The 19,629-nt window shown below is 37.0% G+C and overlaps 1 protein-coding gene across 2 annotated transcripts; it reads right to left on the bottom strand.

Annotated features, from left to right (window-relative positions):
- Nucleotides 1-122: 122 nt before the first annotated feature.
- Nucleotides 123-19,022, bottom strand: tmem255a (transmembrane protein 255A). Of its 2 annotated transcripts, XM_028008336.1 has the most exons (10): nucleotides 18,394-19,022; nucleotides 13,896-14,038; nucleotides 12,592-12,654; nucleotides 9,679-9,768; nucleotides 7,412-7,477; nucleotides 7,197-7,282; nucleotides 6,671-6,739; nucleotides 6,190-6,352; nucleotides 4,034-4,177; nucleotides 123-3,218 (listed from the first exon to the last, which is right to left on the bottom strand). In XM_028008336.1, the coding sequence occupies exons 1-10, from the start codon at nucleotides 18,452-18,454 to the stop codon at nucleotides 3,075-3,077; spliced, it is 1,029 nt and encodes a 342-aa protein (XP_027864137.1). In that variant the 5' UTR covers nucleotides 18,455-19,022; the 3' UTR covers nucleotides 123-3,074. The 2 variants fall into 2 exon arrangements, with proteins under 2 accessions (XP_027864137.1, XP_027864138.1); XM_028008337.1 differs by lacking the exon at nucleotides 6,671-6,739 and having other exon boundaries at nucleotides 18,394-19,017.
- Nucleotides 19,023-19,629: the final 607 nt, after the last annotated feature.

Genomic DNA, 19,629 nt, shown 5'->3' with positions numbered 1-19,629 from the left:
ACATTCGTTTAATTTAATTTTACTGTGGAAAACCCCAGTTTAATCCACCACCCATTCATCAACAGTTTCTATTCAATCCAAGTAAATCCATAAAACAAGCAGATTAACCAAACCAAAGGTCAAAACCAAACTTTTTTTATTTGGAATATCAGCAGAGAACTTTCTGGACAGTCACACCGTCAGCTTTGGTGAAGCAAAAAAAAACAACAGCTGAATCACAAATGATTTATTGGTAGAAAGAAACGTTCATCTGTTGCAGACTGAAGTACAAACCAGAGAAGCTGATGTGCGTTTACACTTCAGTTTCTCTTTAAACCAGATCAGTGAATCCAGCACTGATTGGAGAAGATGGTGTGATACTGAAATGGGAATGATGTTGCACCAAACTCTGGAAAACCAGCAGGACTCTGTGACTAATGAGAGCATAACAAAGCAAATGCATCTCAATAGATCAGAATGTGTTCGAAATGTGAAATACGGGCGATTTATTTAAAGCGTTTTTTGTTTATTTAGATGATAATGCAGTGGAATCCAATATTTTCACCAAGAGGGAAAAAGTTGTCAACTTGGAGTCACTTTTTTTAAAATAAAATTTTTTAAAATAAACTTTTGACATTCTTTTTATTACTGTTTTAGCTCCTCGATAATAAACTAAACAATTTCAATTTCATTAAAATGAGCAAAATGGTCAGATTTTTGTAGAAAATGGAAAACAGTTGAAAAAGGTCCAGAGCTTCTAAATTGTTTGGATTGATTGTTTTTTTTTATATCCGAAGTAAAATTTGTTTTTGGGGAAAAGTTGGTGAATGTTTTCAGTTCTAATTACTCCAAAATTAAGATTAAATGAAAAAAAATAAAAACAATAAATGCAAATCTATTTTTTGTACATTATATTTTTTAAGATGTTATGTAGCTGTAAAAATGTTTAACAAGGTCCATCTGCATCAACCATTTAAGCAGATTTGCTCCATCTGGGCCGCCAAAAATCCTTCAGAGGGCCGCAAATGGCCCCCGAGCCGCACTTTGTAAAATGGCTTACATCTAATGGAAAACATTTAAATTAGAATGTAACTTAAAATAATTAAAAACCAGAAATGTAAGCCTATTTAAATATATTCTCATGTACTGTGTAATTTCTCTATGTGGTTCTGATCAGGCCCATTTGATCCAATCCAGTATCACAGTGTTCCTATGGTCATTAATATAGGTATCAGTAATTTTGGCAGTGTGGGTAAATACTACATCCTACTGGCAGATGAAATCGGCATCTCCAGTTATTCCTGTTGCTTCTTCAAGAACACCGCTTTTTCTTCCACTAAACTTTCCATTAATATGTTTGGGAAGTTTATCAATAATCTTGTGTTGCTTAAAGGTGATCCGTTGTGCATCCTTGAACAGGGTAGGATCGGTCTATGTGTAATACAAAACATGTTCATTACGTTGTTTGCACAAACTCGTATTGAAATTTTAATCTGCTCAGTTTTGTCTATTTCATAATGAGCTGTTTTAGGGCGTATTGTCACTTTAAATCTAAATAAGCTGCTTCTGGCCACGCCCCCAACTCAACATTTACACTCATGCGTGAAAATGGCTGCAAACAAATCCGCAATTGTACAACCGTGCGTCTTTGAAAAGCAGAAGTGGAGCCTCCTGCACAACCAATGAGAATGCAGCAAGTGGTTTCCGGAAGATAAGTCAATTACAAAACCCTTGTCTTTTCCAGCAGTCATTGCACAGCGGTAAAACCAGCTGACCAGACTTGCTGGAACTCGGCTTGGGTTGCTAGGTAACCAAAGAACAATTACATGGGTTTTCTTAAGCGCTGGTGTTGTGTTTAGCAGCAGTTGAGACCCAAATAGAAGCACATAAATGTGCAACATGTGAATTTTGCATAAGCGTCAGTAACATAAGTCAGCATTAAACAATGTTTTTGTGCTAAAATAAAAATTTTTTTTCAAATGTTATTTTAGAGATAAAGTTTTGCGTTTTCACCAGATGTAAGCCATTATCATCAGTCTTGTCTTCAGGGTGATGAATCGAGAAATTATAATATACATACACATACACACTCATAATAATGTATGAGTTAAAGTCAATTTATAAAATAAATGAACTTATGGAGATTTTTGAATGTATTGAGATGCATTTGTATGCATTTAAACACAATGTGTTCAGGTTATTTAAAATTTACACCAACCAGGTCTAGGAGCAACTGGATGGATGGAATCAGAAGAGTATATTTCTGAAGGTTTTACTACATTTCATAACACAGCGTTGAATTTTTAGTTCCCGTTTCTCACAGACTTTCAGCAGGAATTCAAACAGAACAAAAGTTTATTCCTCCTGAATATATTTAATCATATCTGCTTCACAGCTTTTGGTAGAAATAGAATAAATGGAGTTAAATGCGTCTCCTCAGCAGCTGCTGTAGTAGATTCAATACTTTATTTCCTGAATAGCGTTGCTCTGTTCACCACACAGAAGAGAACAGAAATAAATATGATCTGCTTTAGGCCTAGCTGTGCTGCTAACTACAACATGCTGCTGTACAAATATAAGCATGTAACACCTTCATTAAATATTTTCTTCTAGTTACAGTCAGAGACGTTTAGAAACTAATTCAGAAACGATTTGTTGGGTTCTCAACCTGATTCCTAGCTGGACTTCGAAGTTTCCAGCGATAAATTTCTTCTGCTCCAGTTGAGGCAGAAAGGCTTGTTATTTTTTAGTCTCCATTATTGACACGTGAAGAACATATGCGCTGGAGGAGAGTTTCTGTACAGGAGGAGAGTCTTTAAATGGCGCAGTGTTCGGGTCCGTATGCATTAAGGCAGATAGATGTGTAAACAAACCTGCCGGGGAGCAGGCTGCGTCTCTCTCAGATATGGACGCACAGAAACGGCCAGAGAGAGTCCTAACGCTAGTCCTGCTAGCCGGTGCTGTGGTCGTCCTTCCCTCGCCTTTTTTTTCTTCAACACATCGTTCAGAGTTTGTGAAGAAAAGCCAGCAGAATCCGAGCGAGAGTCTCCCGACACCTGACGGGTCCTCAGGTGTTTCCATCGCTTGGAGCCGGCCTACGGGCTGTACGGCGGCGGTTTCTCATCCGGGTGTTCATGAGGCGGGGAGTAGCGAGGAGGGACCATGGTGGGCCAGAGGTGGCTGGCTCCAGACTGGGAGTCATCTGAGAGGCCTGAGGAGTCTGGGAACAGGAAGGGGCCCTGCAACCAAACAGAAAAACACTCAGCACAGGCTGGCAACCATTTACTCAGTTACATTTACTTAAGTAACTTTTTTTTATAAAGGAACTTATAGGAGTATTTTTACTTTTACTTGAGTAATATTATGATGAAGTATCTCTACTCCTACTTGAGTAAAATTTCTGGATTTTCTACCCACCGAATGAAGAACCAAAACCTTTAACCAAATTCAATATCTAGAAAATTCTTTAGAGTTTTTCTAGATATCGGTGGCAGTTGGCAGGAAAGATTTCCTGTAGCAGTCTGTGTTACAGCCTCTAATTAAAGACACCCCAAAATAAAGGAAAAATAGGTACACATACAAAAACAAACAAACATGCAGGAGTAAAACCAGTCGACCAAACCTGCTGGAGCTCTGCTTGGGTTGCTAGGAAACGGCTTATGAGGTGAGGGGCTGTTCCTGCTGATTTGTGACGTTACATACCGAAGGTTTTTGAAGCGGTTCAGTTTCCAGACACCAAAAAACAAATTTATTGAACAAAAAAATGGCTGGATGTTTTTAGAAGCAGTTAAGACCCACATGGAAACACAAAAACGTACAAATCTGCTTAGTATGTCCCCTTTTAAGAAAACACATTTACCAGTGAGCCACAATGTTGAAACGTTTTCATTATAAATGAAAAAGACAAAAATAATGACCACTGGAAATAATCTATAGCAAACCTTAGCCTTATTTTAGCATGAAATTTATCAGTCTTAATATAGCTACTGATATAATTGATGTAATCTGAATGTATGATGTTGACAGATGTATGTCCGCCATGTTTTCAGTGTACCTGCAGGTCGTAGGCGGTGTAAGGTGGCAGGCAGGGGGCAGTGTTGTGGTACAGGTTCAGGGAAGTGGTGGGAGGAGGAGCAGGAGGGGCAGGAGCAGCGATGGCCTCCGGTTCAGACGCAGTCTCTGAAGCAGGAGCAGGCATCTGAAACAAAAAATAACACAAGCTGGTGTTTATTTACAGTGATCTCCTTCATTATAGTAACACTACCAGAAACAAGAAAAACATTAAATAAATCCAGCTCTTAAAATGCAGACAAATTACTATTACTGGCACTTCTAACCATTTCTGTACAGGAAAATTACACTGAACATTTTTATTAATTCATGACAAGACAAGAGATTACACCACTTCAGACAGATATGTTGATATTAATAAGTGAGAAAAATCACAGGAACACAGATACTTGCCTAAACTTGTCCATATCTACAATGACAGCATTAATAATTCATTTAAAACAACTGGAAGAGTGAAAGAAAGACAGTTTTATCATGCAGAGAGAGCAGGATGCTACGAAATGTAAACATTCTGCAGCAAAAAGTGGCATAAACATTTATAATTATTAGATGCTAGTTATAAAGTTGTTTTTGAGACATGTCAGGAAAAAATATTTCCTGACATAAATTACAAATTTATAAAATTTTCTAAGTGCTTCCCAACGCAAATGGAAAATAAAGAAAAAGTACATCTGATGATCACATCTATGTATGGCAAAGAATAAAAAGTAACTTTGGTGGAAGGACAGAGTTTAAATATTTAGTATTTTATCATAAGTTACAGTGTGGCCACAATATATGATAAGTGCTAACACTTTCTGTGACCATAGGTATGGCAAAGTATGTTGTGAAACTGAAACAGCGCCTCCTACTGTGAATATGGTGCAACACCGGCGATGTTGGGACTTACAGGCTTGTCTGTAGTTTGTGTGCTATGAGAAGAGAGCGAAGGCAGAATGATTTATTATTCTAGCTACAAGTTATTAATATTTATTTTTATAGAGGAGGAAAAACAGCTTTTATGGTAAAGAAATCCAAAAACCAAACTGCATCATAATTTACTGTCCAACATGTGGCTCTACCTTCAGAGAGGTGAAAAATACTCACATTCTCTACTGAAGTAGAGACAAAATACTTTTTTGTTTTGCTCACAACATGCACTGTGTTAGTAAAGAGATTCAAAAATAAATACAGCTACGGTCTAATTTTTCTTCAAATCAAACCTTTATTTCACAAAACATTTGCATTCGTCACTAATCGTTCTTTTAGCCAACATGGAAGGAGTTTTTAAAAATATGGCTGCAGATGGAGATTGAATCTCTGAATGAGTTAATCTGTTGTTTATAGAGGAGGGTAGAGTACCCAAAAGTTGTACTCAAGAGTAGAACTACTTCAGCATATTTTTACTCAAGTAAAAGTAAAAAGTATCTGGTAAAAAAAAAAAAAAGTCTACTCAAGTACTGAGCAACTGATCAAATTATCAATCATTTAAAAATTACGTCAGACGGACCAAAATATAAAGTTATGTGGAAGTTTTGGTAGTTTAAGGACAAAAATGACAATAATTTATAAAAGTAACAAAATCAGGCAAAAGAACATTTTGCTTTCAATAAAAAAAATGGATGAAACTTTAACAAAGGCTGCAGGTGTGCCTCTGTGAATTTTTATTTAAAACATGTTTGTTTTTCATTCAGTAGGTAGAAAAATCCAGAAATTTTACTCAAGTAAAAGTAGAAATACTTCAAAATAAAATTACTCAAGAAAAGTATAAAGCGTAAAAATACTCAAAGTGCATTTTTTTTAAAAGTTACTCAAGAAAATGTAATTGAGTAAATGTAACTAGCTGCAGCCCAACTCCATGTTTTTCTCACGCTCCAGTGCATTCTTCTTCTTCTTTGGTGAATTGCCTTCACTATAACACTTTTATGTGAGCAGCGGACTTTTTTTCTGTTTTGATATGACTCCACGTCATTATATTTTTAATCATGGAAATAACGAGTCAAATGTGAAAATGTAAGGAGTAGAAATTACAGATATTTCTCTTAAAATGTAGGAAATAAAAGTCAAAAATCATCAGAAAGATAAATACTTGAGTAAAGACCAGATATCAGAAAAATCTACGCAAGTTATTTTCCTTTTTGACTTTATATCTTTGCCTACCATGTCCTTGAAGCCTCCCAGCACAGCTGCAGTAATGATGCCCAGAAAAAGCGCCACGATGTTCAGGATGGTCGCAGACCACAGCAGGTAGTAAAGGTGCACAACGTCCTGGCAGCTTTTCACATCTGTGTATTCATGGTAGCCTCCCATCACTTCTGCTCGGCTGGGCCAATGAGTGGGACAGAGAGGGAGACAGCCTACGGTCAGGTCACAAAGGTCACTGAGAGGGTCAGTGATTGGTTCAGTTATCAGGTTTTGATTTATGGTTGCAATCGTGGAAAAGGATTTCACTGAGGCTTTGAAAAGTTGAGTAAAACTGAAATGGATGGATAAATGTAAGATCAGCCACAAACAGAACATGCAGAGATGAACAACACTTTTCTATGATGGTGTTTATTATTTACAACAACTACATCTGCATGAAAAGAAAAATGCTGAGCTGATCTACAACGGGCAGTATCGGTCTGGAAAAGGGACCTACTTCCAAATCATGGATGACTTCCTAAACTTTTTCAAAACATCTTTATTCTGAAGTCCCATAAGAGGTTCTCTGAAACAAAAGTCAAAAAGAAAAGAAACATTCTTGTTCTGATACAATCAAAGCTGCAATGCAAACAAATCTCCTGCTAAAAATTAGAGATGCACCGATTTGACTTTACTGGATTTGGACAGATTCGGTTATTTTTAAGCGCTTAAACATATAAGAAAGAAGAAAAACATAATGGAGGATTTTGGACAGAGGGAGTAGTTTTGAATCCAACAGAAAATGAAGGAAGATCAAGAAGATCCCATTGTTGTGAGCGAATGTCTAACCTTTCCCAACTTTCTTCAAACTCAGAAATTTGTGGGAGTTCTTGATGTCTGACAACCACTGAGGCGATCTTTAAATAAAACATCAGGCCACTTAATTGGTGCATCTCTACTGAAAATCGAAACAATGAAAGTAGCACTTCAAACCACGTAGCCACAGTTTTGTCTTTGTTCATTTTAACCAAAGTTTTACTCACCTCCCACAGTTGTAGAGGTCACAGCAGTAACAGGTGTTGCTCTTCACATGCAGCTTACACGACGACCGAGGCGTGTGGCACGGCACCTGAGGGTCACAAGCTGTTTTCAGCACCTTAACTCTGCATCGCTACGGGACACGACAGCCTCACCCACACACAATTCAAAGAGCATTTAGTGCATGAAAAGAGAGTGAGATATAATAAAGGTGTCTTACGTCACGCTCAGATGCAGAATCACTGGAGAGATACCCACAGCGCCCTGCATGCAGAGGCCTGAGGTCCTGCAGGAGAACAAATCACTTTTTCAAGCAATAAATTAGAATAAAGAGACAAAAATATCTTTAATAAATATCAAATATCAATGGCTACAAAGCTAGTCACAGTATGATAAAGAAACTTCAGCTACTGTTGGGTAATTTATTTCACATCAGGTTTCAGCAATTCAGATAAAATTAAGTAATTTAAGCACCGAAGCCGACTATGTTATTCTAACGGGAATATTATTTAGAACCAGAAATAAAACATGGAGAAGCAGCATTCAGTTTTTATGCTCCTCTAATCTGGAACAAACTTCCAGAAAACTGCAAGGCGACAATGGCTGTATGGTAGAATAGTCGTCTTGCGATCAGAAGGTTGTAGGTTCGATTCCAGCTTCCACATGTCTCTGGGCAAGACACTTAACCCCAAATTGCCAACTGATCTGAGTATTGGTGTATAAATGTGTGCGTGTTTGTGGGTGCGAATGGGTGAATGTGACTCTAGTGTAAAGAGCTTTGATTGGTCAAAATAACTGGAAAAGTGCTATATAAGTTCAGTCCATTTCCGAAACACAGAGTTCCTTTAAATGAAGGCTGTTTAAAGCTGCCTTTGGGATACCCATCATTAAAATGTATCACATTTTAATGATGGGATTTGACTAAAAGCAATGTTTACTGGTGTTTCATAATTTGCTACCACATAATGTTTAGAAATCAAATCAAATTATAAACAAGACAAACTTGTTTATTCATGTTGCATCTTCTGGCTTGTTTGTCTCTGGGAAAAGATATCTTTAGGCCTGCATGTTCGGCCTTGTTTGTTATTTTTAAAGAGTGAAAAACGATCAGGCTCAGAGCTGGACTTCTATTTTTATTTACGAGACTGTAAAACTGCAAGTGCCGTAGAAACAAAAACATATGGTTTTTACATCTCTTTGTGACACCAAAATAACAAAAAAGTATGCATGACTGGTGTTTGTTAATCTAATTATACACAAACTACAACCGGGATGGTAGTTATTGAACTTGTTCACATTAAAAAAAATTGGGTTCATGGCTAAGAGGATTTCAAACTTCAAAAGACTAAAGATGAACCGACAAAATACCCATAAAACCAGCTAAATGTTTTTTCCAGTAAATATAAGAAACATTTCATCGATAAGAGTCACTAAAGGCTTTTTCATTATTTATTTTGAAGGGTATGAATCGTTTTCAACATGCTAATTCTGTTAAAATGTGCCGTTTTGTCATCTTTAGTTATGTACTTGTGTCGTTTTGGCTTACATGAGTTATTATTAATGTGAATAAAATGTAATAATTTAGGGCTCTACCTGAAGTCAACCTCTTGATATGCTCCAGTTCTGAATAGTGTGCGTATTGCTACCAATGCTTTGATATTCACAGTTTCTGCTGTGTTCGGTCATATTTAAGAATAAATTACAAATCTAGGAATAAAATTAAATGCCAGATTAACGGTCAGATTATTACTGGCTAAAATAATCAGAAAGTAGGTGGAGCCATCAGCTTCACTGTCAGTTTCAAGCAACCTGCGACCTGAGGTGAGTAAACAGTAAGATTATGTATTATTACTGTGATGTTTTAAGTTACATCTACATTGATTCAGTAACGGTAACCAAACAAATGGTGTTTGCTATCATATTTAATTATTTTTCTGTGACATTCATTTGCCACATAAATGAAAAGACACCAAAAAGTGTGATTAGTGACATATGTAAGTGTTTACAAGGACTTCAGAGTAGAATTGCTTTTGTAGCGTTTCAAACATGTCTGACTGGTAGGAGTCATCAGTGCAGGATTTAATTATACCCTTTCCAGTATAAATGTGATCTGGTTTAAAATCTAAAGATGAATGCGATGACAGTCAGTGGATCGTTTTAAGGCTCCTGGTTTATCTTTTATAACAGGTTCCCTGTGAAGTCGAGTGTAAACTTTCAAGAATCTTCCATTTTACTGGCAAATAAAGATCCACTAATGGGGATGCTCCTTTTCACTCAGCTGTGTCATTATTTCAGCACAATTGTATTAAATATGCATTAGTGGTCACTTTGCATCATGACGGCTAATTTTACCCAAAGCTAAATATTTTTTTCTGCCACCCATTTACTGCAGACAGAACCTACCAAGCCTTTGTAAGGCTAACTAACTCTAGTAGCTTTAGCTAGCATGTTATTTGTTTTAAAATAAAATAAATTGGCTATACTTACAATGTGCCTCGCTGCAAAAACTCCATCAACAATAGCGCAGCAAAAGGCGGCAACTGCTCCAAAACTGATGAAGACAATAGATGCAACTAACTGTGGAAGGAAACAGAGACGCGTCAGCTTCAGGATAACTAAATGTACATTTGTTTATCACCGCTTGAGCACTTAAAGGTTTTAAATAAGACTCCAGAGTCAATGGGAATCCTCCCAAGAGGCGCCACTGATTAGGGATAAACTATATATTGCCAATATCTTGTCATTGAACTTTTGATTTGATCTTTTTGCAGGTTTAACACATTTATTAATATAAACACATTTGTAGGCGTTAAATGTTTGGACGATTATTCCCTCTGCACCTGGAAAGATTTTTGCTCTTTTGGTATTGCTTTTTTACAATTACAAACAGCTGATCAGCGTCCCAAATAATATTAAACCCCAGAGGAGTTGAAAAGGAGGCTTCATGGATGCAAAGAGAAAAGGAGGGAGTCCAACGTCTCTCTGACAAAGATTTGAAAAGAAGTAGCAAAAGCAAACAAAGAGGATTAGCAGTGCTTGACCACAACTGATGGGACTGTCATACAGAAATCATCTTCAGTCAGAGGCTTCTTCAGATGCGTTGGGAAACTGACTGCTACTGGAGATCCTTCCTGCCCAACGCATTACCATCCACAGCGATGTTTTGAAGGTACTTGGATGACATGAGTTACGATATTTAACTTCCCTTTAGGATAAATAAAATATTTTTGAACTAAACGGGATCTATAATTCAAGAAGTGCTATTCTTGTTGGGTAATATACTAGAAAGTGTTGCATAAATGCATCTACATATTAATGTAATATTTAGCCAGCTGGACAGAATCTATTGGACACAGATGGCAAAAGGTCACACAGTGTAGCAGTACAGATGAAAACAGAAAAGATGAAAACATCACAACGGACATTGACATCACAAGATGTTCTAATCCAATCCTACCACTGATTGATGCAAATCATTATGCAGTTTCAAACGAAAACGTTTCAGTCTTTCAGCGACACAAAAACAGCAAGCATTGAGTTACACTCACTCCTGTTCACATAAGTTCTGCACTGAAAGAGGAAAGAAACCCAAATGACACCACTTACTGAGGAAAAAGGGAGAAACACGAATCAAACAAAATTAATGAATTTCAGTCATACTTTAGGAATTAGATTTGATTTTTTTCCCCCTGCCATGTTCCCAGCCTGCTGACACTCTGATCCGTATGTTTCAGATGTTTTCCCGATGCAACACACGACAGCCGAGGGAGTAAATTATGTCAGCAGCTTGTCATCGACTCCTGTTTACTCACCAAGCAACAGCAATCAGGTTTATTGAAGCACATAAACAGAGAATAAATACATATGCTAAAGTTTCCTCAAATAATTGACTATTTCTGTATGTCTACAAAACCATATCCTGGATTTTCAAGGGACGAATGGAACTGAAGGAGGGAGAAGGAAAACGTTTTTATTAATATTTTTTGTTTTTATAAAGCATAAACCTTTATAAAACAAGGAGAATGTTATACAATAAACTTCACTGCAAAAACACAAAATTTTACCAAATGTTATTGGTCCAGTTTATAGTGCAAATATCTTAATACACTTCAAATAAAGCAAAACTAATTTACAATTGACTTTTCAGAAAGATAGTTTTAAGTAAATTCCTTAATATTGATGAAAAAGTGCCAGCCCCACTAGATATTTATACTTATACCGATACTTTTTCCTATAAGTGAAATTATATTTTTTCATCAATATTAAGATATTATTGACTTGCTGAAAAGTTACTTATTACTGTATAATTGAGTTTTGTTTTATGTCAAGAATAATAAGATATTTGCAATAGAAACTAGAGCAAAAATACTTGGTAAGATTTTGAAATTTTGTTTTCACAGTAAAACTATAAACTATCAAAGTAAACCTCTTCAATCAGTGGCTAAAAGAAACTGGCCTTTTTGTCACTGTTATGAATCAAAAAAGTAGCACATAGTTAATATATACTAATATATGTAGAGCATACATTAAAAATGTTTCAGTTACGTGTTTAAAGAAACTGTACCTTCAATTGTGTGAGTGATGTTTTAGTAGAAAACTGTTTCTTGAGATGGGATTTGTGATCAAATTTAAAGCTTTTGTTTGCTACTGCAATAAATTTGACTTTAGAAAAACAAACTTTGTGCACAAACAAGAAGTCTTACTTCAGGTGTGTCTATATCTGATCATTTACTCAGTGGGAAGAGCATCCAGAAATTTTACTCAAGTAAGAGTGGAAATACCTCATAAAAATATTACTCAAATAAAAGTAAAACAATCAGTGTAGTAAAACTACTCCTAAAAGTAAACTGAAGTAAATATCTCTCCAACAATCAAGTTCAGCCCTCTGAACCCTGACCAGATGGTGCAAACCTCCAAACTGAATGTGTATCTATTTCTCATGTCTAGGAAAAGATATAAATCGTCTAGATGTACAGCCTGTTATCACTTTTTATGTAACCTGCAATAACATTTCACAGCAGAGGAATGCAATGTGCTGCGGCTCAGTTTGCTGCATCACTGGACCGGACCTCCTGCTGCGCTATAGGTAACGGCTGCCACAGCATAAAGCCGTCCATCAGCTCTGACGGGCCGAACCTGGCACCTTCCACCTGTTCTGCTCATCTGCAGTTTCCTCCCACCCTCATTTTGGCTGCAGACATCTGTCCTCCTCCATTTACAGCCCGATTCTATTTCTGGCTGCGTTCGCCCTCAACTCACCACTCATAGTCCAGTTTATTTGCAACAGTACGCAACGCAAGTCTCCTCAGCCCAGTTCGGACTCACAGGCTCAACTGGAATGGATAAAAAGGACCAGTAGACACAAAACACAGTGGAAATAAAGGATGTAAATCCTCTTACCATCTGCCTCTTGTTCTCTATCAAATGAGCACCGATGATTCCCAGAAAAGAGCCAAAGCCGAGCTGGAAAGAAAGAAAATATCCTGTTACAGGAGATCGTTCATATGGCATTGAATTAGAGCCACATTAGATAGAAAAAAACAAAAATGAGATCCAAATTTCCGCCGAAAAATGGCTGAAATTTTACGATTAATCTCAGAAATTTTCAAGGAAAAACCTCAAATTTCTGTTATTGAAAAGTCAAACATTTTCTAGAAATAAATTCAGAAACTTTAAGATTAGCCTCTGAAAATTTCACAAAACCCCCCCCAGAAATGTCTGAGTTCCAAAAGCCAAAAATCTCAAAATTTCCAAGTTTTTTTATTTTATTTTTTATTTTTAGAAAATCTCACTTTTCAAACACAAAATTAAAAAAAGAAAAATTTAATTTGAAATTAATTCTGAGATTAATTTCAAAATTTCTGGGGGTTTTCTAGAAAATATTTGCCTTTTCAAACAGAAATTTACACATTTTTTTCACACAAAAAAATCTGAGATTAATCTCAAAATTTCTGAGTTTTTTTTAACTAATGTTTGACCTTTCAGAATTTTTTGTGGAAAATGAACTCTTCCAGCTGTGACAGTCATGAAACTATCATACGGAAATAATCTTCAATCAGAGGCTTCTTCAGATTGGTTGTGAAACTGACTGCTACTGGAGATCCTTCCTGCCCAAACCATCACCAACCTGGATGATGCGAGTTACAGCAACACCTTTAATGTTTAATAAGTAAAGTATTTTTGAATTGAATTAACTTCATATTGCAACACAGCAACAGTCTTCAGTGAGAGGCCTCTTCAGATTGGATGCAAGATTGACTGCTACTGGATTTCCTTCTTGATCACAGCATCACAATCCACAACAAACCTTTGAAGATGCTTAGATGATATGAATTGTGACAACCTTTAATATAATTTCTCTTTGAGATACATAAAGTGTTACTTGTATTGAATATCAATCAAATTTGACTTTATAGTTTCAAAATAAATGTCACTAAAACAGTTTGATTCAGATGATCTAAACATTAAATTCACAGAACTCGATCTGAGTCTTTTAAATGCCAAAAAAAAATTTACTGACTGGAAGACTCAGACTTCATCCAGCATCTAACGATTGCAATACTGAATAATGAATGCAAAACACTCCCTTTGGGGAGCTGTGTTAATGAAGTTTGGACTCCAGGAATTGAAAGGATTTTCTGGAAACAGCTTAGTCTCGTTTGCCATGTTGTGTCTGACGCTTACAGGCAGGAATTTGAACTCACAATGACTCCTGGGTAGTAGCCTCCCACAGTGATGTTTTGTGTCCGGGTGGTCGCCGCCAGGCCGAAAACGAGGATGAGAACAGACACAATTAGCAGCATCACCGTCACCGTTATGGATTTCCTCTTTCTTCTCTTAAAGGAGCCTACAGGTGCAACAAAAACAAAATCTAATTGTCATAATTTGTGGAAGAGGTGGTGAGGCAGAACGCAGAGGACCCAGGTAGAAAAGAATGATGGAAAATAAGCACAGAACAATCCAAAAATCCAGGCAGCACAGCTGAGAGGAAAGGCTAAGGCTCAACACTGGTAGCGACTGGTAACAATGGACAAACACAGTGGCACAAAAGGTGGCTATGCAGTGTATGCAACGCATAGGGGGCGCAAAAACGATGTGGGGAATTTTTTTTACACACAGAAAAACTCAAATCAACACAGAAAAAAACCAATCCTGACACAAATATTACCAACCAATCGCCATGCATTTGTTGTGTCACATGCTGGTCAAAAGGTTAAAATTTAGTCTTTGTCTTACAAACCTTGCAGAAAATCACACAAGCCTCTTGGCTGTGGTTTCTTTCCCTGCATTTGAAGGTCTGTATTTTTGCATTTTCAGATGACGCATTAAAAACAGCTGCGTGAGATCTTCCAAGATTTGGATTATGTTTTATCCATCTGAACCAACCAGGTTTTTCCTCAAAGCCTCACATGTTTTTTCTCCTGACCTTTTCCTAATAATAAATGAGTCATTCTCCTCTGGAGTGTTCCCACAGACTGTGGAAATCAAAACCACTTCATAAAAAGAATAACCTGGACTTATCAATTTTCAGTAATATGCCACTTCTGGCTAAGATATTAAAGGTGATCTATTATGCTTCCTTCAAAAGGTTAGGATAGATCTATAGGCTATACAAAACATATTTTGTAAATTTTTTGCACAAAATCATTCTTAGATAAGGAGATTTTAGTCTGATCAGTTCTGCCTATTTGAGCTTCTTTCAGAATGAGCTCAACGTTTACAATCGCACATGAAAATAACTGCAAACAGATGCTCAATTACACAACTGTACATCTTTGAAAAGCAGAAGTGGAGGCCCCTGCACAACTAGCAAGAAAGCAGCAAGTGGTTTTTGGATGGTAAGTCAACAACAAACTGTCTTGTTGTCTTTTCCATCAGCCATTGTGCAGCATGTACAGCGGTAAAACCAGCTGACCAAATGTTGCTACAGGCGGAACTCTGCTGGGGTTGCTAGGTAACGGACTGAGCTATGCTGGAGTTGCTAATTTGTGACGTTACATTCTGGAGGTTTTTGAAACGACTCATTTTCCAGACAGGTGCAAAATGTGAATGCGGCATTATATGTTCCCTTTAAAAACCAGATTTCTAACCCTGAGCAACTTCTCTGATGGTTTTTGTCAATCAGGCTTTTGTGAACATCACAGTACTGAAACTGCTCTTGTAAATGTCTTTAATGACCTCTAGCTGAACACTGATTGTAGTAAAATTTCAGTATTAGTTTTACTTGATCTGAAGACAGCGTTCGACGTAGCTCATCATGACATTTTATTATCCCAATTAAAAAAATTGAGTTGGTACTTGGTGTCTGTCTGATAGAACCTTTTCGTGTCCATAATAAATCTAAGCTGAATAAAATTATTTATTCCTGAAGGTTCCAACCTAAGTCTTCTCCTTTTCAACATTTCCAAGCATTCAAATTATATGCAACGATAAGAAAGAGTATCACAATTATGTTGATGACACACAGTTGTACATTAGGTTTTGCCAGGAGATTATAGTCAAGTGCAAATAGACTGAATGCATTGAACAGATTAATAGTTGGGCGTGTCCATTTTTTCCCACCTAAATATAATAAAACAGAATTTTTATTCCACTTTCAGTCTGTTGGTTTACAATGCCAGGAATCTGAGGTTAGTCATGGATCCTGCTCTGAATTTCAACAAGTACAAAACATGGTCATAAATACAACATATTACCACCTAAAAATGCTGCCAGAATTAGACGCCTGATGTCTCTACAGGATTCAGGAAAATTAGTTGATGCCTTTGTTTTTAGCAGACTCAATTGTTGCAACGCTGTTTTCACTGTGAATCTATTAGAAAAATCAATGAGACAACTTCAACTAATGCTGATATTAGAGTCCTTACAAAAGCAAAAAAGATCAGAATATCAGTCCAGTTTTGAGGTCTTTAAACTGGCTACCCATCGCCCAAAGAATGGAGTTTAAAATCTCACTGATGGTTCACAAAGCACTCACAGACTATGTCTCTGATCTTCTTAAATGCTTTGAGCCATTAAGTCTGAAAGGATAATCTGAATCAAACCTATTAACCATTCCAAGAGTTAAAATATACTGATGCAGCCGTCAGGTTTTATACAACAAAAACCTGGAATAAGTTTCCCGTTAGCTGAGGAATGTTCCCACCTGAGCTCTTTAAAACAAAGTTTAAAACATTTTTATTTGCTGTTGCCCACTTTTAAACTTAGTTTTTTATTTTTTTAAATCTGTTTAATTTAAATAAGTTCATGTGTTTTACCTTGATGTATGTTATTAACCTCTATTTATAAGCACTTTGAGTTGCTTTTGACCAAAAATTGCTGTCTAAATGAAGTTGCCTTTAGCATAACTCTGCTTTAAACTTCTCAACAACTTTGACTCTGTCTGCTCTGTTCCTTGTTTTTCATGACAATGTTTGATTAAACCTCTTCACAGAATATATTCTGAGATTAAATTACACAAAAGGTGGACTCTATTTAATATTTTGGTGATTTATAAACTCAGTCAGTTACCCTGGATTTTATTTAGTGGCATCAGAGTACAAATGCATCGCATGCTTTTTAAAAGATTTTCAGAAGAACCATAAGTTATTTTCCTTCACTATTACACATTACTCTGAGTTGATATAATATATAAAATCCCAATAAAATACATTAAAGTTTATGGTTGTAGCATAAGAAAATGAGGAAAATTTTGAAAAATATAAATATTGTAAAATAAAAGAACTTGTGACTAAAAATCAGTTGGGAAGTTTTTAGTAAGATGTTAAAACGATTTAATATCGGCTCTGTAATGTTGACAGCTAACAGTTAATTCTGTCTCAAAGACAGGCAATGAAATGTAATGAAGCTCCAGAGTCAAACCGGGTTCTGCAGAGAAAACATGAAGGTTTTCTCATGATACGATTGTTATCTAAAGTGGATTAAGTGTTTTTATTGTGATCCTAACACATTCACAGATGAACAGACTTATCAGTTCAATCTGATACACAAACAGCATTTAGTGAATTCAATACTCCCAGATGCTCTACATGTGGAATCACTTATTCTACAAAATCACAACATTTTCATTTCAGCTCAGTAAAATCAAAGATGTTACTGAGTTGGAGAATCTAGAATCAGAGTTAATCTGTCAGCTGGTTCATCCATCCATCCATCCATCCATCCATCCACCTGTCCATCCTTACATCCATCCAACCACCCATCCAATCATCCAATCATCCATCCATCCATCCATCATCCATCCATCCTTACATCCAACCATCCATCCATTCATCCACCCGTCCATCCTTGCATCTATCCATCCATCAATTTGTTTGTCCATCCATCGTTGCCTTTGTCTACATCCATCCATCCATCCATCCATCCATCCATCCATCCATCCATCATCCATCCATACCTCCATCCATCCATACATACATACATCTATCCATCCATTCATCCTTACATCCAATAAAATCATCTATCTATCCATCTTGGTCAAACAACGACATAGTGACTTAAAAACCTTTTTTTTTTTTGTTTTACAAATAAAAAAGTTGGTGATTGGACTCAACTGCATGAACCATAAGGCTGATATCTAGAGATCGATAGAAAAACATGCTTTGGTTTAGTAAACAAAGGGATTCAGTATCACCAGTGACAACTGAAGGACACATAAGTTTGCAGAGCTGGGGTTACATTTCAATAACAATTCAACTGTAATACAACTATACATACTGTGGTCTGCACTATTGCTGTTTACAATGTTATCAGTACCTGTTCTGTATCAAAATGCTCAGTTGTGGCTGTTTTGTATGACTATATTAGACTCAAACAATAGTCAATATAAGAAATACAAACAATTTAGTAATTTTATGTAGCCTAAAAAGCATTGTTTGTTTGACTCTACTTAGAATAAAGTTGCCAAGCATCCTGGTGAAATCCGTGCAGCATCAGCAGCCATAAGAGCCAGGCTGCTGTGGTTACTCAGCGCCGCCGCACCTGCAGTGACGCGCTGCGGCCCGGCCATGAAGGAAAATACCCGCCTGGTGGTGCAACGACTGTTTTAGACTATTTTTCATGGCTATTAATGTTTACGGAGCTGTTACTGTAACCAAAACTATTGTTTTCAAAGTGGTTAAATGGGGTTTGAGAGATGCACTGTACTGTTATTGAACAATAAAAAGCTGGTGCAGACACAGCAGTGACCTTGCGCACACCTACCCATGCTTGTTTCGGAGAGCGTCAGTCCGCTGGACTGGAGGCTGTGAGAACGGGGCGGCATCTTGGTTCGGCGATGACTTCTTCTAATAAAATATGAAGAATAACAATCACTACCCAACGAGGGGTAGAAATCTGAACGACAGCGGGTCACGATCGTGATCCAACGCCGAGCTTGCGTTCACTTGCTGCGGCATTCTCTGACAGACAGGACCGCTCTCCGTCTGCCCCCGAGCCTGTCTCCTTTACATTCCCGCGGCTGCTGCGGTGTCTCTCGGTGTCCCTCCTCACGACGTGTCGGTGTCGGACAGCAGGTCGGTGGTGCTGCGGCTGGCTGTGTGTGCGCATGTCACACACACACTAAAAACAACGTACAGCAACCTACAGCCTTCACTTGTACTTGTAACGCTAACATTAACCGTACGTACGTACGTACGTGCGTGCCTGACCGTTACAATGCCCCGATATCCGTTAAATTCGGCTTCCAACGTCATCCGCCATTTTTTCCAGAGCGTTATTATTGGAAAATTACACAATCTTGGTTTACACGTCGGAGAAAAAAGTAGAGGGTGAAACAACTCCCCTCAAATAAAAAGATAAAATGCGGCAATTCTTATCTATTTTTATACCAAACAGTTTTTAAAGTTTTAACTCAAAAACGGCGAATTGTGACGGACTAGCTTACAGCTTTTTTAAGAGTTTAGCTTTAAAAACGACGTCAACACTTGGCAGCCGTGATTATCCTTTTTTTCGTTTTGTTTTTTTAGACAGCTCTTGTTTTGATATAGTTTTACTTTTTCTTCCTATAAACACTAACCTCTAAAAAAAATTATCATTTGTCTCCACAATCACACTTTGTCTATCTGCAGCTGATCTACATGTCAAATCTCTATTTGATATCCACTGGTTTTCTGTTGTGTTTCTGGTTCTAATTTCGCTGTTTGACAGTATCAAATACAAATATCAAATAAATGTTATAAAGATGACCCCAGTCCCAGCTGAACCTCTTACTGTTAAAAAGATAACTACTTTAATATTTTAAGGCCAGTGTCCACAGGATACTACATTTGTATTTCAGCATTTATTCACACAAATACTTTTGCAGTGATTTTTTAAACTGTGAAATATTAAACAATATCGAGTGCCAGTCAAACTGTTTAGTAGTGGAAAATGTGGTTGGTTGCCACTTTTTATTTGATTCTCAAAATAGATTCTGTTTTAACGTGCAACGCAATGTCT

Source organism: Xiphophorus couchianus, chromosome 23 (assembly GCF_001444195.1).
Source record: "Xiphophorus couchianus chromosome 23, X_couchianus-1.0, whole genome shotgun sequence".
In the NCBI taxonomy this organism is placed as follows: domain Eukaryota; kingdom Metazoa; phylum Chordata; class Actinopteri; order Cyprinodontiformes; family Poeciliidae; genus Xiphophorus; species Xiphophorus couchianus.
Note: the sequence above shows the minus strand (reverse complement) of the source record. Positions and strands in the feature narration are given on the sequence as shown.